Genomic DNA, 26,563 nt, shown 5'->3' with positions numbered 1-26,563 from the left:
CCAATGCGTTATTTAAACTCTTAAAATAGAGTAAATCGGCCACTTGGCAAGCTTAAAGCACTAAATCTGAGAGGAAAGCCAGTAAACAAGGAGGCAATAAATCTTATACAATGTTTCGAATGGCATATACAGTGTCTCGAGGCAATTTAAAGAGCGTTTATTGAAGATAATAAACTATCAAGACTTTCCATGTGTATAACCCTCAAAAATGCGGAATGAAATCAAGAATTCTTTCATGCGGTTCGTCGAAGGAGGATCAGTGATACTGTATACATTCTTGGTATCTTAAACGGATTCATTTAGGATGCCAATAACAATCCTAACGTCGAGATTGCACATATAGAATTTTGCTGTCGAGTTTTTCCTCCATCTGTTGACCTTTGAGCAGAACGAACATCGTCTCGCAGTGTGCCAAGATCTCTGTGATCGTGCCGACGGTGATCTATCCTTCATCTCCAGGATAATTATATTTGATGAAATCTAGTGGGAATCCCCATAGGACTTGCTTGCGCAAAACGACTTAAGCTGCTTTCGGATGACGGTTTAAAGGGCATAAATGGTTTAAGCCGACCTGTGCTGCCAGGCAGCCAGTCTGTGCTACATCACAAAACCTGGTTGTGAACCTGGTCTTGGCATAAAGTTCAAAGTTTTCAACTTTATGCCGACTTGGGATAGGCATTGACCAATCACAACGAATGCGCGAAAGCTGAATGGGTAAACAGAGAGGGAAAGCTGTAAACAGTCCACGCATGCGCAAATTTAGCTTCTCTAAGTAAGTGCGGTATAGACCCTGTGTCGCAGGTATGAACGGAATTCTCTCATTTTATTCCTTGCGACTATGCCTCGGTGACATTTACGTCGCTGTCTGAACGCAGCCTTAGAGGCCGTAATCTATCGGTAGTACAGGAACGCTGGGTCGACGTATTGGAGCACAAAGTGAACACTTTGAATCTGATGATAATGACACTTAATACTTTAATCTACAAAGTTTAATCTGATGATAAAGTGTGGAATGTGGTATCTAAAATTAATCGATCCGAAAGTTATCTTGAGTTATTCCTGTTCAAAATAATGAATCTTAATTCGCGTGTTTTGTGCTTAATTAAAAAATCCGCATCTTAAGCCCTTCAATAATAGTCAAGTGGCTAAAGCCACAGAACATTGGTACGAATGTGTATTGGTGCTTTTAAAACATCTCTAGTGGAAAGCCTGAATATGAAATGCAACAAGACTACCCTGCGTTTAAGAATAGATCATCTTTGTTTAAAGCACTGTTTTAAAATCATGTCTCAGACCTAAAATTCCATCCGTTTACATTTAAAAAACTGAAGAATTTCTTTAAAAAGGACTGGAAAATTCAGCTTCTGGATACATTCAAACATTGAGATAAGTATAACTAACGATATAATTTACGACCAGATCTTTGCAGAATATAGGCATAACTATAGAAATTATATCCCTCTCTATAAAGATGGATCAAAATCCTGAGGTAATGTTGGTACAGCTTTTTGTAGTGGAAAAATCAATTGTTGGGTTTCGGTTACACTCAGCTGCTCGGTTTTCATTTTTGTTTATCAGGCTTTAATCTTCCTCACGAAACAACGTTGCAGGAATTTCATTATCTACACAGATTCTTTGAGTGCCTTAACGTCACTGAAAGATCCTACTTATAGTTCTCATCCCATCATTACCGGAATTCTGAAGTTTATAATCCCACGCTAAAATGTCGGGGATACCAGATTCTCTACTCCTGGATCCCTGGCAAAAAAAGGGAATGAACTGCCAGATATTATAGCTGAGGCTGCTTTTACAATGTCTAAGTTTCAGATCCTACCCACAGAATCAGGACTTTCATCAAACATAAAATTCTCAATAAATGACAGATGCATTGGGATGACCAAGTAAACAATAAGCTGAGAAGTGTTAAACTCACTACCGAGTGCTGGCCGTCTATGCTAAATAGAAGGGAAGTTCTCTCAACTCATTTGACAACTGGTCACTGTCGCCTGACTCGAGCATCTTTTGAAAGGCAAGATAAATCTACTTTGCGTCAACTGCGATGAAGTTTGATAGTTTGTCATATTTTAATGGAATGCCATAGTTTTAAATATTTTCGCCTAAAGCATTTTGTTTTAAATTGAATTTAGTAAACTTAATAGGGAAACAATCTCATCATAAAATGTTCCATTTTTTAAGATATTGGTTTTTACTATAAATTGTAATCTGCTTTTATATTCAATTTTATACAGCCTAAACTATATTGTCATTACATGCATGCAGTTTTTTAACGTACTTTTTAATAGTCACTTCAAACATTGGTTTGCCGCAAATAACCTTCAAATGTTTGGGGCCAAAATTTGCAATACAAAGAAACGCAGAAATAAATTGTAGTATCTTAAAACTGATGCAACATTTGCAGTAACATCAATGATACAACAACTGATGGGAAAAAAAAAAAAAAAAATCAATGATCATTGACAAATCGACTTGGGTTTAAATCTCAGTGAGTGAGCTGTCTGCATGGGCGTTTATTCACATAAGGAAACCCATGTGAATATGAGTCACTTTTCCTTGGAAATTTAAATCCTCGGCAAATACATCTAGGATATTTTGCCATAATCAAATAATTTAATCTATAAAATAACATCAAAGGAATGCTTTCTATTGCTCTTCGATAACTACCCTGCAACTGCTTGAAAGAGAAAAATTAAAATTTGTAAAAGCTAAATTCCTTTCCCCGTACGAGGAATTTAGCGAGCTTAAAATTAATTTAGAGATTCCTAAGACATTGAAAAACTGTGTGTGACAAAATTTTAGTAGGCTTAATCTTTTAAACCTTAAAAGATATATGTAAAATAAATATGCAATTTGTTCTCCCTTTAATGTAAAGCATTTGGGATAAAGATGCCACATTACAATGACTTCATTATGTAGGATTTATCAGTCAAAAATCTATTTTAAAAATTTCCTGATATTGATTGAACACCAGTAGTCATCTCTGAGCTCATTCATACTAAGGGAAAAATATGAAAAAATTAACAAAAATATTCCAGAAGTTTAAGCATTACATTCTGTATGATAAATACTCATAAAGTCGAATGTTCAAAGATAATTTAATTGAAAATTCGACAATTCGCAGTACATCATGGCAAGTGATTTTTTTTTTCGCTGGTAGTTTTTAGTACATAAAGAGCCATGAATATCGATAAGTGATGCAATTAAAGTTTTTGGAAGTTTATTTCAATGAGAAGAAAATGCAAGGCAGTTTTAAATGAATTTTAAAAAAGTGGGAGAATTGGATAAATATCTGTTCAGAATGTCACCAAAAACAACTTAGCATCATCGTCTAAGAGTTGACAAATTTTAAAGTAAATAAAGAATAATTAAAATTTCAAATGTATGAATTATTATGCTGATTTTATTCCTTGCATATTTAAAGCTTTAAAAAATATATTGAAAACATAGCCAACTTTAAAGAAACATGCGATACACTAACCGTTAAAGTAAATATTCAATGTACAATATCAAATATTTTCATAATTGATTGAATTTCATTTGAAATCACAAGTTTAATCCAACAGATGTGTCAAATATTCACATTTAGATCTTATTTTGCCATTCTTTGCAATTTTAATGATGTCGATGAAGCTGGGAGAAAGCTTTCGACTCACTTATTCTTATAAACAGTATATTCCAGCGCAATTTAAAAAAAAAAAAAAAATCAGATCAAATTTTAGGGGTGCACGTAGTACGTCGGATATAAAAACAATAGATTTAAAATTAAAAAAATAATAATATAAAAATTAAATTTCTATATGTACCTAAATGCTGTGTATTTAAAATTACATACCTTACGAATTAAAAAATTTTCATTATCTGATAACATGAAGTTTTCATATTTGTCTTCTGTTACATCTTCAGACACATCATCAGATTTAGTCTTCACCATCGTTATTATTCTAATTCATAAATAATTATCCTCCGTTCTATCTTGTTTGTTAGATATACTATATTTTTTAATGACTTTTGGATTATGTTGGGTTTAATTTTGCTTTTATTATCCACTCACGCACTATTTCTAGACTGGCATATGAAGCATTTGGCCTCCTTTTATATAAATGTTTTTTCACCTTCTAACATCCATATATTCCACTGTACTTTAAAATTTTCTTTGAATGGTTTTTTGATACACACATCTAAAGATTGAACTAACGGCGTTAATCCGCCTGGGATAACTGCCATATCTTTATTACTCTTTCAATAATTTCTGCAAATTATCCTTTAAATACAATCTGAACATGTCCTAAACTAAAAAAGATTTTCTGGGTTCTTTTAACGGCAACAAAACGCTTTCACCAAACACTGTTTATTCACAATTTCACACCGTTTTCGTCCATCCAACCATTCTCGTGAAGAAAGAATGAAAACACCATTTGGAAAATTACAAATTGGCATCTCTTCCTTTTAAAAATAACTATGGGTTTTAATTTTGTACCGTCCACTAAGCACGAAAGCACTACTGTGAAGTAAATTTTTCTGTTGATTTTATGTGAACCATTTTATTTCCTATCATATCACACATTACAGGATTTCATCTATATTGCCAATCTGTGACAGTAAACAATTTTTTTGCCTTCATAAGTAGATAGCATGCTTCTGGAAATTTGTCAATTTGTTGTCCAAATCTTTAGGAAACTTTCGCTTTCTCTAATAGAATTAAATTATTCCATGCCATAAATCAATTACATCAACTCAAAGTTGCTTTAAAATTTTCAATTTTATTTCTTTTTGACCATTTTACGGTAAATAAATGCATACCGTTTCTTATTACAATTAATCCATTCTTGCGATTTTCTAGGATCCAGTTCGTAATACCTTCTGGGATAAGCCATTGCGTTACTTCTTTACATAAAGCACATTTTTTCTTTGGCATATTAATTATTTTCTTCCACACGCGTACGAAGCTTTTAACAGCACCAAACACTTGCTGCAGCACAATTTCCATGTTCTTTCACAAATTGAATAACTTTACATTTGAAACCAGTTCTGTGTTCATTTAGTTTAGCTGGAGCCATATTTACTACTAAAGAGGAACACTAGACAAACTGTATCTCAAATAAAGGAAATGCGAGTTACCAAAGCCTTCGATGTTCACTTCAAAATCACTGCTTCAGATGACTACAGAAAGAGAAAACATCTGATTCATAATTCCGTGAATTTATTTGGGTCGGAAGTGCATTCTTGCTCCAAATTATGTCTCCATTATCTCAAAATCTAGAATAACATTCTTATACACATCTGCATTGAATACAACGCATCCTCTTTGCAGAATTATTTACTCCTTCAAGCATTTGCTCTCCCCCACATATTCTTCCCTTTATTGCTTATCAAATCAATATACTATCGTTCGAAAGCCTGAGAAAAATCTTCAATGACTGACTTCTAAAAGATAAGAACATTGCACATTTATATTCAGGTTTCTTCGTAAAGAAAAGGATGAGAGTTATATGGCAAAAATATTTAAAAATTAAAAAATGTAGTTTGAAATTATAGATGCTGGAATATACTTCTTATTTTACAGTATGCAGTTTTGCCATTTAATAATTCAAATATATACCACATTTAAATAAATCTATTTAGAACATGAATACTTTCCTGCATATAAAAATGTAGTCGCATCTCATTAAAACAAGATTTCTGATGTATTTCAGATGAAGATCGTGCATTCGCATTTGTTCGTGTTCTTGCTGGAGATGAAATGAGCAAAAGGAAAAAATTTGTCCTTCTCACATGGATTGGTCCCAAAGTTGGTACATTGAAAAGGGCTAAAGTTTCTGTTGACAAAGCTGATGTAAAACAAGTTATACAGGTACATAACTCTTCATAGACTATTAATTTTTTTATTGTTCTATTAGCAAAACCGAAATATTATAAAATTAAAATATTTTAAAATGGGTTTTTCAGATAATTGCCAATCATATATGGATTTTTCAGTTGGTGAAAAGGTGAATATAAAGATCCCATGAATAAATACAGATGTCATTATAGGGTTACCCTATGAACTGGCTACAGTAAATCTACAGTGTGACCTAGTTGGAAGGGCAAATTTAGAACCTAATTATAAAATTCTATCATAATACAGAAAAGCAAAAGCAGTTTTAATACTCTGAAATTTAGTTTACAGACTTAAAATATTCAATATACAATTTAAAAATTCTGTACTTAAAGTTGAAATAGGTATTTCATTTAAGTATATTTACAAGTTTTTGTTTACATTCGGGATAACACAAAAATTTGAAATAGTTTTAAAGAATTTAATAATATGATTGTTTTCCTTGCAAAATCACTGTAGTATCACCTTAAGATAATAAGTAATTTTAAGATTCTTTTGATAGCATTGGTTATTAAAAGTTTAGCTATGGATAAAGCACCTGAAGTATCTCACTGTTTTTCATTAAGGTTATGTTCATTATCTAGAAAAAGTTCCCAAAATTATTGTTAGGATTGCATGATTGATTTATTAAAAATCTTTGATTATGCCACCAAATTCATTTCGACTACCATTCTTACTTCTATATATGTCAAGTCTATACAATGAGTGTATCGTTTCCTTTTAATCCTCTGAATAGGTCACATAAACCCATTAATGACCAAATTATTTTTAAATGAGAATTTTTGAAAAATATTTTAAAATTACATTTCATATGTCATAAAAGCAATTATGAAGTTTTATTCACTTACTGTTAATATCAATTCAGATAATAGGTGATCTATAAATAGATCACTGGGTACTTCTGGTAATAAATTTAGAGATGACAATATAGGTTTTCCACTATAAAACTGCAACATATGACATTTTGAAATTCTATTAATTTGCATGTACAAGTTTACCTAAAGGAATTCTCTAAATTTTGGTGAATACTATTCTAACTAAAGGAAATCTCAAGCTTAATCTATCAGTCATTTAAAGGTAGAATTACATTAATTTTCCATTTGTCATCACGGAAGGTTTTGGAATGAAATCCACACAGAGAAAGAGACCAATGCAGTGACAATTGTAATATTAGGCAGGAAAATTTCTTCATCAATGAAGAATTCCCAGGTTCATTCTCGAAAACTAGCTATAGTTTAGAACAAAGTTTCTTAAACTATGGGCTGAGACCCCAAATGGGGTATGGTAAAATTTCTTGTTACTGAACAAATGATCTTCATGCCAGAGAAACCAAATATTCTAGAGGAACTGTGAAAAGTCATTACAAAGCAAAAGGTGCTCTTTTAAAGAATCCTTAACAAATAATTGCTTCTGTAAATACTGTATTATAATAAATCTTAAGAAAATTAAAATTCTATCATGTTACTAGTTCTTATGATGTTTATGGTATCTACAGCCACACATTCATGAAATATTTCAATCCTTTAACCCTTTGAGGTTCGGTGCATAAAAAAAAAAATAACTTTACACATTAGCTCCTAATTCAATGTTATTTCCTGCAAAAACAAAGGTACACTTTTAAGGTAATTCATGATGTGGTGGGATACCACTTGTCCCACCGCACATCTAGAGCAGTAAAATGGCATCTTTGCCTCAGTGTAAATTCTCCTAACATGCTTATCTAAAGTGCTAGTTTTAGCAACAAAATGAAAATACAAGATAAAAAAAAAGTGTTTGAAATAATTATCTAGAAAATATTGATCATATTTGCAAATTTTAAAAAAAATTCCTCTGTTTGACTTTTTAGATATTGTTTAATGATTTTGTAATAGATTTGAAACAGAAGATTTTCATTCCAGTACTTTATTTGTTACAGATTTGAAAAGGAAGATATTTATATGTATTATTTACATTTCACCTCTTTCCTCTGCTTAGTATTTTTTTCTATGGTGAATCACACTCGCATATCCATTCAGTATTCAATGACATTTCATGTTAGTTATATTTTCATCTCATTTGGAAAAAATAATAAATATTTTTCACGTTTTAACATTATTGCAATTTATTAAAAAATATTAATTTGCATTATCAACATGATATTTGAATTTTAAAATATTTGAACGGGGCTGCCATCTAGTAGCAGCAATTCCTACATGTGCGGAGGGACGTATTTGGTCCCACCTTTTAATTCCAACCATTCTTAATTAATATATATGAATTCAAATAATAATTTTTATTAGAAAAGGAAACTTTCGCATAAAAATATTCATTCTAAATATTCATACCAAAAGTTGTTCAGATGATTTAAATTGCATTAGAAATAAAAAAACTGCTTCAAAATTAGACCTGCAAAGAATTTTTATTTTATTTTACTTTGTTTCCATGAATGAATACTAGTGCTACCATCTTGTTATAGATTTAGAGAACTGAAAGGCGTAATTGTATGTATTTTAAATTGAATTTTGCAGCTTTCATCTGGGAGATAAAAACTGATAAAGGTGGGACGCCTGACATCCCACCACCCGCCAAAGTGTTAAAACATCCTGTATACAGAATATAAGTATTTTTGCATTAATATTTACAAGTTGCTCCATGGCTGTCCAATATTACAAGTCAATTTTCACATCACACATTCATCTAAATTGGTTTCATTTTTTTAAAGTAGTTTTATCTTTTTATATTACTTGGTCAATAAATTGAAATCATATGAATATGTTAAGTTAACATTGACTTGGACAAAATGAGAAATCTGAATAACCGCAACTCCAGATGTTTGGAATTCAGTTGTATTTCAATTTCATGCATTTTAAAATGTAAAACTGACATTGCAACACCAATTAAAGAGTAGTGCAGTTTACTTGAAATATAATGAATCATTAGTTTAGCCAATAAATAATTTGAAAACATTTCAGAGCATAATAAATTTATTACACATTAAAAATGTAAATTGATCAGTATAAAGCAGCTTGTGATGCATTTTCTTACCCTCCATGTAACTTAAATATAAAAATATTATATAGTATCTTAGGTTATTGTTCAGTACACTTGCTCAAGCTGTAGAAGAGATACGTCACTTAAAGAGGTTCTGATAGAACTCGTAGATTTCATCTGATGATCTAGAATCTAGATATTTTCCATTGATCATAAATCTGGGGATACAGCATAATATTATAATATCATATAAGCATTCTTATGAGATGTCTGTTGAATGTAGGTGTGCATTTCTTTATAAAATATGCACAGCTTAAGACTAGCTATAAAAAGGAATGCTATAGATTTAAAATTTTATGAACCTACTGAACAGCTGTTAAATTATCAACTAAAGCGGACTGGCTAGTACAGCTGTTCAAAACTATATATTATTCGACACATTTAACTTTATCTTGTCTATCACATTGTCATCATATGCATAACTGTTCATCATGTAAGTTAAAGCAAATGTGGGATTTGTTGCCAAAGAAGACACCATTTCATATTGATTTATTCAAAGATGGTATTTTAAACAATGGATATTCATTTGCAGTCAGCGATAAACGGCAAATTGGAAAATGCGTGTACAAGCTTATTGCCACAAGGCAATTAAAAATTTGTCGGAAGGTGAGTTAAGTAATGATAGAATCACCCTCTGCTTAACAGTTGATAAAGTGGCTGTAGAAGTAACTAGGGTTTGGCACTTAATGAAAAGATAATGATATTCAACAACCATCTCCTTATAGCCTATATCCAATATGAACACCTTTTAACTGGCAATGAATACACAGTCTTACCTGTCTAATTGACGAATCGGCTTCATGTAAACTGATTGTTCCCTTTTTCCAAAGTCTGTAAAACTATGTATTGCTTTCAAATATAAATTATGAGTATTTTTCATGATATAATTCACTTTTAAAGCAATATTTGATTTGATTTGTAAAATTAATTTATTTTAGATACATGTGATGTTACCACATGTATCTACTGAATCACATGTTTATATCAGCTATAGAAAATATAGAATTTACTACCCATTTGTAATTTTTATCACTTGCATATATCACTGACTTTCATATATACAAATTTGCAATCTTTTTCAACAAACGGTTCTAGGTGTTTTAATTTCATTTAATGTATATAAGCATAAATTCTAAAATTTTTACCTAATAGTTTTCAATAAAATTTTTACCTAATAGTTTTCAATACTTTTTAATAGAATTTTGCAGTAGAACTTCAACTTGAAAGTCCAGATGAGCTAACAGAAGAGTTCTTGCGTGATCACGTGGATAAAGTAGGAGGAGCAAATTATGGAACAGGAATGAGAAGTTAAGGCTGGGCCTTTTGTATTTACAGTATCATAATGAAGATATTTTTTGTTACCATTTATATATGTATTTCTTTTTAACTCTATTGTTTCTATTCTGCAAACAAAGTGTTAGCTTTCTGAAATAAAGCGGTTTATACTTAAATATTACAAGCTTTTGTACATAAACATGAAACATTCGCATTCATATTATAGTACTGACTTAAATTGAGATTTGGAGGGGATACAAATTTTTCAGAAATAATTTTAAATCAGTTGTCTGTCATTGCTACAGTTTATAAGAATGAATCAACTTCATAAATAGTTTTATTATGAATACTCTTCATATATTATAATAAAATTCATTTTATTTTTGAAGATGAAACAGTTAAATTATAGGTAGCATATTTACTTATAGGCTGAAAATTTAAAATGAACATCTGTTGAATGTGGGGGTGTATTTCTTTATAAAATACAGCACTACTTATACTAGCTGTAAAGGGGAATGCTATGGTTCTAAAATCTTATGAACATTCTGAACAGCTGTTAGATTATCAACACATAATAAAGGGACTGACTAGTATAGATGTTCATGCTATATATTATTCAACACATTTAGTTTTATCACATTTATTACATTGTCATCAGAGGTACATCTGTTCATCATGTGAGCTGAAGAAGATTTGGGATTTGCTTTAGATTTTGATTTCATTTTTCATAAGCTATAAATGTGAATTATAGAAATATTTGATGGTAAAGCCAGAAAGAAAATTTTTTTTAAAGAATTTAGTTAGCTTCAAATTTTTCCAAAGTCACTCGCCAATAGAATTCCTAACTTCAAACAAAACACATGTACTACTTTTCTTATAATTTTACTCCTAAAGATTAACTTGCACAGTTCCCAACAGTAATTACTGCTATATTAATAATTAGTAATTATCACTACATTAAATTCTTTTGGGTTTCAACATAAAAATTCAGCATGATCAAACTGTAACAAGTACAGATACAGTGTATGGAGCAAAAGATAATACATATTCATATCTAATTTTTCATCAGCAGGTTAGGTATTAGTTGTAGAAATAAGATATTAATCAATGGATTAAGATAAAGCTTAAATTTATATGCCCAATAAATAATCTTTTAATAAATATAAGGAATGTTCAACAAGGAATGTTTCTTACTTTACATCTTTTTACTCTTTTTATAGATTGGAAATTTAGTAGAAGCAAATTGATGTTTATGATATATAATTTTATTATTTCTTCCTAACAGATTTTATTTAAAACCTTTGTCATGAGTTCTAGCATGAATGGAACATAATTGCACACATAAGTTTTCTAATCTTGTTTTTAAGGTAATATGGCAGTTACAGTAAAAAATTTCATAACCTATAATGGATTGTTTAAAGTTGCAGAATTAAGAGCTTTTTGAAATCTGAAGTTATAAATCTGTATATTCTGATTCAACATGCTTTTAAAAACTCATTTTCTCTGCAACACTTTATTTAAAAGGATCTTTGAATGTGCTTGTTATGAAAAAAGATCAAATTTCATTTAAACATTTGTATTTTCAATCTATAAGCAATGCTTACAGAAGCTGGATCCTCAGTGACATATATTTATTCAATACTGTTAAATTTATTTGGGAGACAGTGTATTTAAAAAAATTCAAAATTAGTATTAATCTGAATACTGCTAAGTTTTTAATATTGAGTCATTATATAATTTTTTTAAGATACTAGTTAAATCTTAAAATCCAACAATTTCAAAATGCTTCTACACACATTTATCTCAAAATTGTACATTTTGAGTCAAAAATATTGAGAATGTCTATTTTTATGTTAATGATATAAAACAAATCTTACCAGCAAAGGAAATATTCTGCCTTTCTGAATATCATTTCAAAAGTTGACAGCTTGGATACAAATCTAGTTTATTTCATGGTGGAATTTTTTAAAAAATACATATTCAGTTTTCTCCAACCCAGTATATTAGTTTTTCTTGTTTACACACTACTAAATATGCAATAGTTTTTAAGATTTTCAAATTTTTAATAAATGCAGACTTTGTTATATGTAAAAGAAATGAGACAGCAATGAAAGAACTATTTCTTTGAGGTAAAAAGTTTAATTGAAATTAGAGTTCCTGAATGAGATTTTGCATATTGTGGAGTAGTTCGATGATTTATATATTTTGCATAGCTTGACAAATACAGAAGATTTATCACTCTAGTCTTATTTTTTTACTTGCACTTTCCATTCCATTTCCTTCTGCTTCCATGTGAGGTGAAAGCATTTGCAGAAGAGAATTATCAGAAGCATGGCCAAACAGAGTAGTCAGCAAAGCAACTCCATAGCCTGTAGCTCTATCACCCTATTAAAATAACAATGCCGCAACTTTTAGAAAGTTTTTGCTAGCTATAAAATTTTTTTTAAAAATTATACTTTAACAGAAATAATTGATGACATTCCCACTATACAGTTAATTCAAATAATGCTCAATAAATTTGTTGGACTACTGCAATACAATGTGACTGGGAGTACTGATGTTTCTGTGTAAGTTTTTGAATGTAAAATTCAGATTGGAAAATGCTTGTTGTAAATTAAAAATTATGGCAATTCAACCTAAATTAAATATATGTTTATATTAGGAAATGAACTGAAATAAGAAATGTATTTTAAGCTACATGCCTAGCATTGGTTTTTGAGGAGCTTTCTAAATTGAAAAGGGGCTGGCTTTATTTGGGACAATACTTTTTAAGAATAGCTAGCAAATTACATAATAATAATAATAAAGATATATTATGTGAAAAAATAAATATTAAATTAAGACTGCACTTGAGATAAATAAAAAAGTTCTTGAAATATTCTAAAATTTCATAGAATTTAAGTTTTCAGGTAATACTAAACATGCAAGTACGATACAATAGGCCAGTGGTACTTTAGGGGTGCGGGAATGTATTTTTGGGGGTGTGGAAAAAGCCCCTACCTATCCATAAAAATTATTAAATATCATTTATTAATATCTTATAATAAAATATTTGAAATTTGCAATAGTGTCCTCAATATTAAAGCTCATAAAATTTGGTAGCACCTAGCTTACTTATCGGCAGAAGACACAGGAAAGAGCCAGTGCCGATGGGCATATACACTACGCTATAAACAAATGCGAGCAGGCAGCTAGGTGACGGAGAAAAGAAAAAAAACTTTGTGGAAATACAACCGTAGAACGTTAATCCCAGCTTGCGCATGTGCTGAGTTCAATACGTGCTACTCCAATGGAATCTACGGATTCACAGATTTGTATCTGCATCTACTGCACCTATGTTAGGTTGAGTTAAGTTCAGTCAACTATTGTGTCTGTGACTTCCGTATTCTGACTTGTCCAGAAACCTCTTGAGACTAATACATTCTTAATTGCCATTCAAGCCAAATAGGATTCAGTGATATTACAAACGTAAGAACATTATATATATTACATTATTTCTAAATAATTAAATTGATTATAGTTAACCCCACTATGAAAAAAAAAAAAAAAAAAAAAAAAAAACTACAATGGAACGATAAGTATGTTTGTTATGGATTTATCTGCACAACCGAAAAAGATGGCACGCAATGACCACAATGCATCTTGCGTTCCAAGAAATTTTCAAACAGCAATCTCAAACCATCAAAGTTATTAGGGCATTTCAACAATCTGCATGGTGGCGAAAAAGCACATAGCATATACGGCTTGAAGTCAAAGAAGGCTCGGTTTCATACCAGTGGAACTATCCTAAAATTGTGCGGACCAGCAATTCAAAAACCTTTATTAGAAGCGTCATATCAAGTGGCATATTTGTGTGAAAAAAAGAAAGAAACCTCACACGATCGCTGAAGAGTTGATTAAACCTTCTGCTTTAATTATTGCTAAAACAGTTTTAGATTCGGAAGCTTCCATTATCGAATGATACGATCGCGAATACAAGATCTCAGTGAAGATATTTTATTGCAAGTAATTGAAGACATAAAAATCAGTCCACTAAAAATAAGCATGCAACTGGATGAGTCAACTGATGTTGATAATTGTAGCCAACTTTTGATATTTGTTAGGTATTGTGAAGGAAAAAGAGGTGATAGAAGAATTTCTATTTTGTGAGCCACTGGAGGTGAATACGAGAGGAAGCATATCTAATGAAAAATTATCTTCATTTATTGCAAAATTAGAAATTTGGATACGTTGAGTAGAAAAGGGGAATTTCGCAAACTTTCCCTTGCTTGATTCTGTTATTGCGAAAAATGAAAATACAATTATACCTGACATAGACGATTGAGTGAATCATTCAATAGATATTTTTCTATCGGAAATGTTACCAAAACTCTGAGATGGATACTGGATCCATTTCTATTTGACTTAAATTTAATGGATGATAGTGATCTGAAAAAAGATCAACTTGTTGAAATGCGAGCAAGTGGACATGTTCAAATGGAATTCGAACAATTAGAATTGCAACAATTCTGGTGTTCACAGTTAAAACGTTATCTAGAGTTGGCAAACAGAGCACTGCAGTTACTCTTACCCTTTGCTACCACCTACTTGTGCGAAATGGGATTTTCATCGCTTTTGTATATAAAAACAAAAGCGAGAAATCGCTTAAGTGCAAGTGATGACTTGTGCGTATGTCTTTCAAAAAAGGAACCTCACTTCGCCAGTATAATAATGAACAAACAACAGACTATCAAAATTGTAAAAACAACCTTGTATTTAGCATAAAACAACCTTGTATACATTATACCTACGCTAAATACAAGGTTGTTTTTACGATTTTGATTGTCACATTAGCGTGTTTCTCTTCTAGTCTAAACAGACTAGTCATTAATAAAAATATTGTTTTGTATTTATATAAAATGTACGTTTTTCAATAAACAATAAGTTTTGCAAAAAATGTATTTTTCTAGACTAAAAAGATAACACATTTTTCAATGTGGTGCGGAGATATCTTTTCAGATTCAATGGGGTGCGACTGGCTAGAAAGGTTAAGAAACACTGCACTAGGCAAATAAAAATTATATTATGTATGAGAAATAATGTCTTGGATATAAAACAAAACTCATTTGTAATGGAAATTTTCACCAAGATTTACAAACACAACCCTTGGTACACTTTAAATTATTCAGTTAAATCTAATTAGTTTTAAAAAGGGTAAATAAACATCCACTTTTAGCAAATTATTTCCTTCAAATATTGCAGAATAAAATAGTTAAACCTATAGTCTCTTGCTTTTCTAAATTGATTTCTTATGTTTTTATAAACCATGTATTTTACAGCAAGGTGAAAATGTTATCAAAGTAGACTTTTTTTTTTTTTTAATAAAAATGCAAATAGTTCTTAATCACTTATTAAAAATTTTTTTAATTAACTAAGCAAATGCAATGGCCTAAAATTGCAATATACTTAGAATTTCTGAAAATTTTTAAAATTTAAAGATTTTTCCGCTGTAACTTTCTGCAACTACCATTTATGAATCCCTTAAATGTTAAAATCTTTAAGTGTTCTAATTTCTTTCAAATTCTTCAGAATAAAAACTGATTAAATCGCATAATTTAAAATGTATACTGTGCAAAAAAAAAAAAGGTACTAGGGGACAGTCTTATATCTTCTGTTCTACTGGGCTGATTTACGAAATTCAAATTGTGTTTTTTATATCTCGAAAGTGCAACTTAAGATGTTTATTAGATTTATATATAGCATTATTCTAATATAGATATTTTGACACAAAATCAGACTTTTTCTGAAATGACATGCCAATTTTTTTCCATGTTTCGATTCTACGACTCAAATTATGCCAGAATGCCAAGTTTTGTAAAAATCATGCGAGTAGATTTTAAAAAATTAGCTTGCAAAATTTTAGCTCCTCAATGTTTAATTGAATTTGATATATATTTATTAATATTTCTTTATTAAACTTATCTGATTCTTCCTTTCATATTTTGAAATTTATGTTCATTCCAAATAAAATTCGCCTATTTTTGTGATTTATTTTTAAAATTTGTATTTTAAAATAATTTCTGTAAATTTTTCAAAAAATTTTTGAATTATAACTTATAAAAGTTTTGCCATCATCTTAAAGTAGTAGTTCTAAGCAACACTTGCAAAAATATAGTTTTTTATTCAAAATTTCCTGAGACATATGTGAATTAACATTTTGGCATGTTTTGAAATTTGGCATATTTATCATAAGTGATAATATAATAACAAAAGTGTGGTTTATGCACTTTGTTATGATTATTTGAAAGTATGAAAGATGACTTTTTTCCCACTCCTGAACAATGAAGAAAAAGTAAATAGGTTGCTATAAATTAAGAAGTTCGCCAAGTGAGTGAATTATTCTTGGCACAAACTGAAAAAAATTTGCCAAGACAAATTTTTTAACTTCTCCACAAATTTTTCATCAAAAATTAAGTCTTAGAATCGAAATATTGAAAACAAATTAGTATATTATTTCAATTAAAATCCGATTTTGTGTCAAAATACCTATGTTAGAACAAAGCTATATATAGATCTAATATATATCCTAAGTCACACTTCTGAGACATGGAAAACGCAATCTGAATTTCATCAATCGGTCCAGTAGAGCAGGAGATATAGAACTGTCCCCCCTTTTTTGGGCAGTGTACATTTCATAACCTTTTTTACTCGGTGATATAATTGCCATTAAAATATTAGATAATTTATGCTGTTTAATAGTTAATAAATGAAGTTCAATGCAAAGATTAACACAAATATGAATGGAAATTAATCAGTTGCTGTTCTTACGGTGAATACTGTAAAAATTGTATTTCATGTGGAAGTTAAGAGTGCTTGGTCAAAAGAGAGGTGGGGGTGTAGAATATTTTTTTTTTTTTTTTTTTTTTTTTTTTTTTTTTTTTAAACCATTAACAAAAATGGAGTAGAAACTGTGTTCATAAGATTTGATAAATTTTGGAAGCTTTTGAGAAATCCAAATTGAGAGAGGCAAATTATTAAAAGCAGTAACTTGAAAGTTATGTTTTTATCCAACCGGTAGAAAAGCTATGGCAAACAATTTCACTTTTTTCTGCTTAAACAACTTCTTTCTGCTTTCCAACGAACAATCCTGCGCATGAATCCTGCACTTGATAGTATGCCACTTATTTTGAATTAAAGGTATCTTCAGTCTTTTTTATTTCTGTAAGGTTTTCTGCCTTTTACAGCTGAGCTTTATTTTGTACACAGTAAGCAGAAAAATGAACTGTTTTAAGCATTTAGATAGGAGAGGATTGAGTTTGATAATAAATGACATTAATGGCAGAAAATTAAATGTCCTTAATTTGAAGATTTTGGAAGAAGTTCAAATCTAGAAAGTTTCTTCATGTCAAGATAGATGAATAACCATGAGAACCAGTAATATTTTTCAGGTTAGGTTTGGTTAATGTAATTACTGCAAGGCCTCAAGAACTATATGCCAAAGGGGAGGGATGCTTTAAACTTTTAAACGAAACTGGCTCATATACACGTTACACACGGGGAAAGCCACGAAACTGTCCATGCAGCCAGTCTGTTCAAGGGATTCAAACCTCGCAATATCTTTCAAAATATTAAGGTTTTTTCCTTTTTTTGAAAAGTGATGGAAGTGGAGCATAAATGAAACTGCATAATGAACAAAAGTGTAAAAGGTTACTATGAGCAAGAAGGTGCCAACTGATTTACACACACACAATTTTTTTTAGTTCCTTTATATGAAGTTTCTTCTTCCCCTAAAAAATTAATTGCTTTTGATATCTTTCCCACACATCTTTAGTATCAATAAAAACAAAGTATTGAAGTACTTAAAAAAAAAAAAAAATTCAACTGCTTTCCAGCTGTTTGAAAATATTGCCAGATTTTACTTACAATCAATTGTATTATTTTATCAAGCCATTACAATGTTAAAAATGTAACTAGTATATAATAACTTTCTTTTACTTAATTTGCCTTAAAAGTTTATTTGAAGTATATACGAGGGCCATCCAGGAAGTAGATTACGTTTCCGTCTGTGTCCGCTAGGGGTGGGGCTAGCGCGGCCATCTTGGGGTCAGAGCGTTGCGCAGCTCAGTCTGCATCTAGCCGTGCTAGTGAGAGGTTCGTGCTGTGCTCCGTTCAGATACTGTGACGGTTTGAAATGTCTGCGTTAATTGAAAATCCCGCGAGCTGCGCTCAGTAATAAGGTTTCTGACTGCAAAAAACTGTAAACCGATAGAAATCTATCGGCAGCTTCGTGAAGTGTATGGGGACAACATTATCACTGAAGGTGGAGTGCGTCAGTGGGTCATAAGATTTCAAAATGGCCGAACCAATGTTCACGACGAAGATCGAAGTGGGAGACCCAGCATAGTGACCGCCGAACTTCTCGAAAAAGTCGATGCTAAAGTCCGTGAAAATCGAAATTTCACAATAACGGAACTTTCTTTGAGTTTTCCACAAATTTCGCGAAGTTTGTTGCACGAAATCATCAGCGAAAAGCTTGGTTACCACAAGTTTTGAGCAAGATGGATTCCAAAAATCTTGACAGAGGACCACAAAAATCAGCGAATGGCTGCAGCGTTGAACTTTTTGGACGCTTACCATAAGGATGGTGACTCTTTACTCGATCGCATCGTTACTGGTGACGAAACATGGGTGAAACATGTGAACTGTGAAACGAAATTGCAATCAATGCAGTGGGGGCACACAAGTTCTCCCCAAAAACCCAAGAAATGCATGCAAACAATGTCGGCAAGGAAGATGATGGCGACTGTTTTTTGGGACAGAAAAGGTGTAATTTTGGTGGACTTCCTGGAAAGAGGCACTACAATAAACTCTCAAAGGTATTGCCAAACTCTCCAAAAACTCAGAAGAGCAATTCAAAACAAGCGCAGAGGAATGTTGAGCTCTAAGATCTTGTTGATTCACGACAACGCCCGGCCCCACATGGCAAATGTCACTCGTAAAGTTCTTGAATCTTTTAAGTGGGAGTTGTTTCCTCATCCGCCGTACAGTCCCGACCTGGCACCGAGCGACTTCCACCTATTCCCAGCAATGAAGAAGTGGCTGGCTATGCAGCGTTTTGATGACGACGCACAGCTGCAAGAAGAGGTAACGAAGTGGTTGAAGGCGCAGGCGGCCGAATTTTTCGACGAAGGAATTTCCAAGCTCGTACATCGCTACGATAAATGCCTTAATTTGTATGGTGACTATGTAGAAAAGTAGTATTTGAGTGTGGCTTTCATCTGTATATAATAAAATTTGTTTCCTATACTTTGTTTATTTTTTTATTCCAAAACGTAATCTACTTTCTGGATAGCCCTCGTATCAGTTCTTATGTCCATAATGCCTTGAGATTAAGCCAAAAACCAAATTACATTCTTCAGGAAACTGGCGTCAGTAGCTTTTAGTTATTTAAATTTAAATCTTCCTGAATAAATTAATTTGATGGATAAAGAGGATGAATTCAGAATGGTATATTACTGTAACTAAAAATCATTGCCCTTCATGTTGAACCTGAAATTGTTTCACTTTATCAAACTATATATTCTAGATATGACTGACTGTTAGGGGGGGAATAAATCTGAAGTGTACAGAATTTGTAACTTTAATTAACCACATAGATCTTAAATTTATTACACATGAAAATACTGCAAGCATACTTGAAACACTGAAGAAAACTACCACAAAAATATAAACATTTAATTATTAGTTTCGGTTATTACACTTTTAGATGAAAATATATATAAACACTAAAAAAAATTGTGCATTTAAATATTTTAATTCCAAATAATTTTAGCTTCAACAAAGGTATATTTTAATAATTATATGTACATTGAAAGGTTAAAAAGGCAATTTCATTAATTCTTTCAAGACTAAAGATATTTATATGTTCCAAGGCAGAAAAATAAAAATCTGTCTTCAAAGAGTTAAAATGGCTCACAATTCTTTTCTAATGTCGAAAAATGAATGGCTTGCATAACAAAACACTCAGTCAAAGCTTATTGAGCAAAATTATAGAGATAAGAAAAAAAGGCATTAAAACTTACACAATGTACAGGACTTGCCATATCTACATGAATCCAATAGCCTTCATAATCGAAACCAATCTGAGCTCCAACGAACAATCCTGCGCATGATGGCTGAGCATTGGAGCGATCCTAAAATTAAAAAAAATGAATAATTTAGAATCACATGTCGATAAGAATAAAATTAAATTATGCATAAACAATACATATTATAATAAAGAAATACAGTCAAAAGTCTTTAATCCGGACTCATTGGGACTTCGGCGATTCCGGATTATAGATCATCAGTTTAAATCTGGTAAGACGGCATGCAGAAATTATAAAATTAAAAATATGAAACTGTAATTTATGAAATAAAGAGCAATTATGATCTAAAGGATATCAAAATTTACAAAAAAGCTTAATATTTATTTGTTTACTTTATTCAACATTTCTTTCAACGCGCGCATGCGTAAGGCATACATTACACATAGTCGAAATTAGAAAATTGCAACCAGAAAACTATTTGATGTGTATTCGTGATATTTATAATGACGAGGAATTTGATTTAAATCATATCAAAGACTGAGTACATAGAGATGAAATACTGCATTTATTAAGGAATTATAAGCCGAATAAAATAAAAACATCTGCTCTGAAGATAAGGATAGTGTTGACAGATCAACTTCCAGTTCATTGCACGCCGCGACGCCCCCCCCCCAGAGCAGTGTGAAATTGATAAACAAATTTCAGAATGATTAGAGAAACAAAGGATATGCCTTTTCATTTTTTGCAGCAATTCCACTTTTTGTTTGATGGATATCGAAACATGCTTTTGCTTTGTAGATCCTTTAGCAGCTCCAGAATCGGAAATTCTTTTTGACATGATAGAAAGTTCAAGCTTACTTTTTATAAACTTGCTCTAACAGTCTGCAAAAAATAATACGCCAGACCCAATTGGAAGATTGAGGAACAATGCAATCTGCAACATTAACTGAAATAGATAATTAGATAATTTTAGCTTATACCATTTGTTATACATTAAACGTGCATGCGTAAAGGTATTATGCGCATTCGTAAATGCATATGCGCATGCATAAACGCATAATGCGTTTACGCATGCGCAGAAAGTTTGTAGCTTTGAGGTCCGGATTATAGATCATTCTGGATTATGGACGTCCGGATTAAAGACTTTTGACTGTATTAAAAATGATTTCCTAAAACACAAGATTTAAAATTTTTGGTTAATGTTTATCACACCTACTTGAAAATAATTTTCTCTGATTACAGTGTACTCGTGCTACACTTTTTTTTCCCAATCCTCCAACAAATGTTTTAAAGTTGATGGACTTGTGGAAATTTTAACCAAACAGTTACACTGTATCATATGTGAAAACAGTTTGCAGAATCATATTTCCTGATTTTTTGACCAAATATTCATTAACAACAAGAGTACTGTGAGGAATTCAAATTGTTTATTATAAAATTGTTTTATGTAAAACACTCCACATTTCTTTAATAATTTGGCCAGTAAGCAGAAGTTCATAATGCACAGTGCTATGATAATTAAAAAAAAAAAAAAAAAAAAAAAAGGTCAACAGTATCTTGATTTTAAACCAATTTTTTTTCATGTTGTTACAGTGGTACTGCTCTTGTCCCAGAAAGATCAGTACTGGCTTGCTGTGATTCGCACATCAGTGGCTGACCACTTTCCTTTATTTCACATTGTATTATGTTAATTATAATAAATGTTTCATTTGTTTTATACATATCTGTTCCCCAGATTATTTCATTTTAGGTTCAGAAATGTTCAAATAACATTTAAAAAAAAAAAAAAAATTAAAAGGACTATTTGTAAAAAAATTCAGTAAAAGTTTCATATTAATTATATATGTATACAGAATCAAAGCTTACTGCAACTGAATTCTTCATATCAGCAATGTTGCTTGCGAATTCATTAAAATGAATTTCAGGTGTATATGGTACAGGATGGACCAGATCTCCAGAAATTTGTCCTGCTTTCACAGCAGCTTTTTCCCATTCTTCACTGTTTGTGAGAAGAGCAGCATGGTATCTACCTGTAGCAGTTCCCTGAGCACCTGTAAGGGTAGCCATATCTAATATGGTGGTAGCATTTAAATCCTTTTCAGCATATGCAACCTGTAAAACAAATTTAAAATTTTAATTTTAGCTGAATCAACTTAATAATAATGTAAGACAGAATTTTCATCTAAGATGGTAAAATAAATACATTACAGGGAGTATAATAAAGACAGTGGATAACTATAGTGGGCAAAAAGTGTTTTCAATATTAAGACACGCATTTCACTGCTGAATGAGCCTTTCTGATAGAATTCTTAATATGTCTGCTGCACATAAAAAGTATACTTAAGATGGTAAAATCCTTTTTCTCGTGTCTTTTCATACTAAATATTTTGAAACCAATTATCTACAGAAATGAATTTCATTATATATTTTTTGATACTCGGTCTAAATAGACTGCTAAGATTTCCCTTGCAGCTTCCTAAAACTCGAGTCAACAGAAAAGTCATAAAATTTAAATCATTCAACTTCCCCAGAAAAGAATCTCGTATAGAATCACATGCCAACCAAATTAAACAACTAAAGCTGAAACACAGGTAATTCACTCTAGGTTAGTTTGTATAAGTAAAACAGACTATAAGGAATATATATATAATTTTCCCCCTAAGTATATACAGGCACTTTCCTTATAATGCCTTCTATGACCTCTTCTTCTTTAAAGATAGCCAGTAGATGCTTTACAATATAATAAGAAGGTTCTATTCAAACTAAACATACTTTATGAGCATACAGAGAAATAACAATACATATTAGTTCGATATAAAGATACTATATGGTGTACTAATGGCAGGAAGCAACAAAAGTAAGATAAAATAGCGTTCAAGTTTGCAAATGCAATTTACTTAAACCAATATCGCATCTGCTACCCTCAACAGCATGTCGAAAAACATTTCCCAGAATTTTTGTTTTGGGGCTCTTTGATTGGCTGACTTATGACAAAACCAGTTCTTTGGAGAAATCATACGAGGAACAAAGTTTCAAGTAAAACATTTTCACTTCAGTTTCAAAAGGTCTCTCCTACCTAGCTACAACAAATATTTGGGCTATGAACTAGCTAGTTTTTCAGAGAAGTTTCTTCTAGCCTCGCATGTTGTTAGTGATAACTCCATCATATGCCAATGCCAGATAATCCCAGTCAAGATGGCTCAGAGAGTACTACAGTTTCTATGTACATTAGCACGTGGAATGCCTGATCCTTGAAAATTGACATATAACCTGTCAACAATTTGTGGAACAAATGTAGCTTTTTGTGGGAAATGTGAATACACCCTTTCATAAACATTTATAGTTCCAGCAGTTTAATTTACATCAGTCTGCTGTCTACCAGCAAAGACTGCCCTTTCATATCATATTCTTCTTTTAACCCTTTGCAACACACCTAAAAATTTCCTTCTGTATGCACCGAAATATTGAACGAAAAAGGATTTATAGGTTACTCTGAACCTTCTTTATTTATAGTAGATGGCAGCTCAACATAAAAGTCCATATATTTTAGCCATGTTTAGTTTTTTCAAGACCCTCGTTTTTCAAAGAAATCTTCCAGATTTTTTTAGGGTATAAAAGGAATTGTTTGAAAAGAAATTTCTGTTATTTTTTTGGCTGTATGGTAATCTCATTATTCTATATTAGTTTTTTAAAATTTTTACCTCAAAATCTTGCCTAAAATCAAACGGCGAACCCTAGGTGTGCCCAGACTAGGCTCCGTCTGTATTCTTTGTTTCTCTGCATCTCATCGGTCAGGTCATTGACAACAATGCTCGTTTCAGCATTCTTTTCGAAGCTCTATTCAATCAGTGTGCCACTTTGGGCACACCCACAGAATTAAAACAATAAGTGTCACAAAATTTTACTTGTGTACTCCTCTAGGTCTAATTAGACTGCCTACTTTTTTTTTTTTAAATAAAAATTCTGACTTTAAAAGGTAGTGTGCCGGAAAGGGTTAATGTGTTGTAGGTTTGGAATGTTTTCTCAATCTGATTCATTTCACACTTTTAAAATGTGCAGCGAAAAATAGAAGTATTTGAACTCGCTACCTTCCTAACAATTTTGATCATGTATGTTTACAAGCTAAGTCATAGTCAACACTTTTGAGGATACAATTATCATTTACATGAAATTTTTATTCTGTGACTTCACCAGTAAAAGTGTCATCATCAATTACTGTCAAGTACTCAAGATAAATATAACATGCTCATAGTAGAGATGTGGGGAAGAGTCCTTTTTATTTAATTACTAAAGGTGGTTTTTTTTTGTTTAGGACAACTTATGCATACATACAATCTACCATACCTTCACCTTAAGTTCTTGAGCAGCAATTACTATCACAAACTCCTTACAGTCTGCACCTCACTCTAAATAATTTTCAGTTATTTGAATTTTAAGGGAACTTTCTGGAAGCCATTATTTAAGCAGTGATAATGAAATGAAGCAAGTAATTAACTTAAGGTCTAGTACATTCTGAAATCTTTTTATGATGTTGGTATCCAAGCACTAGTGATATATGCTGGTATAAATGTGTTAGTATATGAAATGATTATGCTAAACTAACTTTTACAGAGAGATTCTGAATTTGTTTTCTGAATACCCTTCTAAATCAAACAGCTGACAAAGAACTCTCTATTGAATATTTCCAGCTATATTAGAGTAACATCCTACATTTTACACACTATCACTGCTGAAATTAAATTTTCTCTCAGCTACTACATCAAGTTTCTGATTATACTGAACAAAATTTTACAGAAGGTTTTTTTTTTTTTTTTACTTTGTATACAAGTTAATCTGAAAGTCCAAAATCTATTTTGATTTAAACCTCTTCCTCTCTGTAGTTTCATTAATTTACACATACACAGTTACTTAAATGCAAATAATACAACATATATAATTTAATATATATACTATTATTTAAATGTAAAGAGCATTATGGTCTATCAGACCACATCTTCCACATTTCCTCTAAGAACTGAACATTTTATTCAAAATATTATTCAGAAAGGGAATCTTATGCTCTTAAAATGCATAAAATTAGCATTTCAACTTTCTTTTATTAATATGACCATTTTCTCTCAGTATATTTGAAGAATACTTTTATCTTAAGTAATCACTAGCATATATAACATCAAATAAATAAACATACAATATTTTCAGAGAAAAAACATATTCTGTTGTAGCACTTATTAAAAAGAAGGATGATATAAAGATAATTCAGAAATCAAGCATATACCTAACACACATTAAATGTTCAAAATCTTTGAATTCTGAATTATTCAAGAGCATATGCTATTGCATTATATAACCATACATCTAAAAATTAAACTTACACCATCTCCTAAAACAAGACGGCCTTCTGCATCAGTGTTATTGATTTCCACTGTCCTAAATATAGGAGAAACACATAAATATTTCACAAAATATAACTAAAAGATAATAACAAATGAAATATAAAAATATTATTCAAGAATTATACATATTAAAACCTACCTTCCTGAATACATTGTAATAATATCATCTGGTCTCACAGCTTTCGGGCCAACAGCATTTTCTGCAAGACAAAAAATGGCATGAAGATTTTCTTGGAAACCCTTAAAAGAAAAATAAAATGACTTAGCATCATAATCTATGCTATTAATTTCACAATATTAAATTAATAATTATAAAGAAAAGGTTAAATAAACTTAATATAATATAACTGTACAATATAAGACCTGCTAAATCATTAGACCATCACAATCTTTGGCTGGAATATACACAGTATACATTCATTATGTTGCATAGGATTAAAAAATAAAATATTACAAGAATAATTTTACTCTTTAACAATTCAGCAACTTAAAATACTTTAGCATTTATTTTTGCTTCCAAGCTTATTGCATGTTAAAATGAATTTTTCAATTTAATTTTAATAAATTCCATTACTTATAAATGTTTCCCACAAATATCTGAAAACAAAAATAATTTTCATACAATACTAATAATAATACATAAAATATCACTGAATGCATAAAATACGAGATGTAACCTAAACATTCTTGAAAATGTGAGAAAAATTTGACAAGCACTATATTTACACAGATAGATGATTGAATACATGCTTTCTAAATTAGATTGTCAAAGTAATGTTCATCTCAGTAAACTCATTTTCAGAAGGGGTGATGGAAGTACTTTTTAATACCACGTTTAGTATATTTTGCAATTTTACCACATATACAAATAAAAAACACGGAAAAATTGAATGTGTGTTAAATCA

General features: G+C 31.0%; 2 protein-coding genes across 3 annotated transcripts in view; one reads left to right on the top strand and one right to left on the bottom strand.

The window, feature by feature from the left end:
- LOC118181256 (coactosin-like protein) overlaps window positions 1-10,374 on the top strand; it is a 101,299-nt gene extending 90,925 nt beyond the window's left edge. For both annotated transcript variants that reach the window (XM_085815012.1, XM_085815013.1), the window contains exons 3-4: window positions 5,712-5,869; window positions 10,122-10,374. In XM_085815012.1, the coding sequence (XP_085671138.1) occupies window positions 5,712-5,869; window positions 10,122-10,235 (272 nt within the window). In that variant the 3' untranslated portion in view covers window positions 10,236-10,374. The remainder of the gene's footprint in view (window positions 1-5,711; window positions 5,870-10,121) is intronic.
- Window positions 10,375-12,317: 1,943 nt separating this feature from the next.
- The window catches only part of grsm (probable aminopeptidase NPEPL1 granny smith protein), a 66,143-nt gene continuing 51,897 nt past the window's right edge, over window positions 12,318-26,563 (bottom strand). The window contains exons 8-12 of the mRNA XM_085815011.1: window positions 25,798-25,898; window positions 25,638-25,692; window positions 22,132-22,377; window positions 20,260-20,370; window positions 12,318-12,583 (exon numbers count right to left, since the gene is read on the bottom strand). Of these exons, the coding sequence (XP_085671137.1) occupies window positions 12,434-12,583; window positions 20,260-20,370; window positions 22,132-22,377; window positions 25,638-25,692; window positions 25,798-25,898 (663 nt within the window). The 3' untranslated portion in view covers window positions 12,318-12,433. The remainder of the gene's footprint in view (window positions 12,584-20,259; window positions 20,371-22,131; window positions 22,378-25,637; window positions 25,693-25,797; window positions 25,899-26,563) is intronic.

Source organism: Stegodyphus dumicola, chromosome 4 (assembly GCF_044657685.1).
Source record: "Stegodyphus dumicola isolate Sdum_Otavi_A_Nest chromosome 4, ASM4465768v1".
Taxonomy (NCBI): Eukaryota; Metazoa; Arthropoda; class Arachnida; order Araneae; family Eresidae; genus Stegodyphus; species Stegodyphus dumicola.
This window is presented reverse-complemented; position numbering and strand designations above follow the sequence as displayed.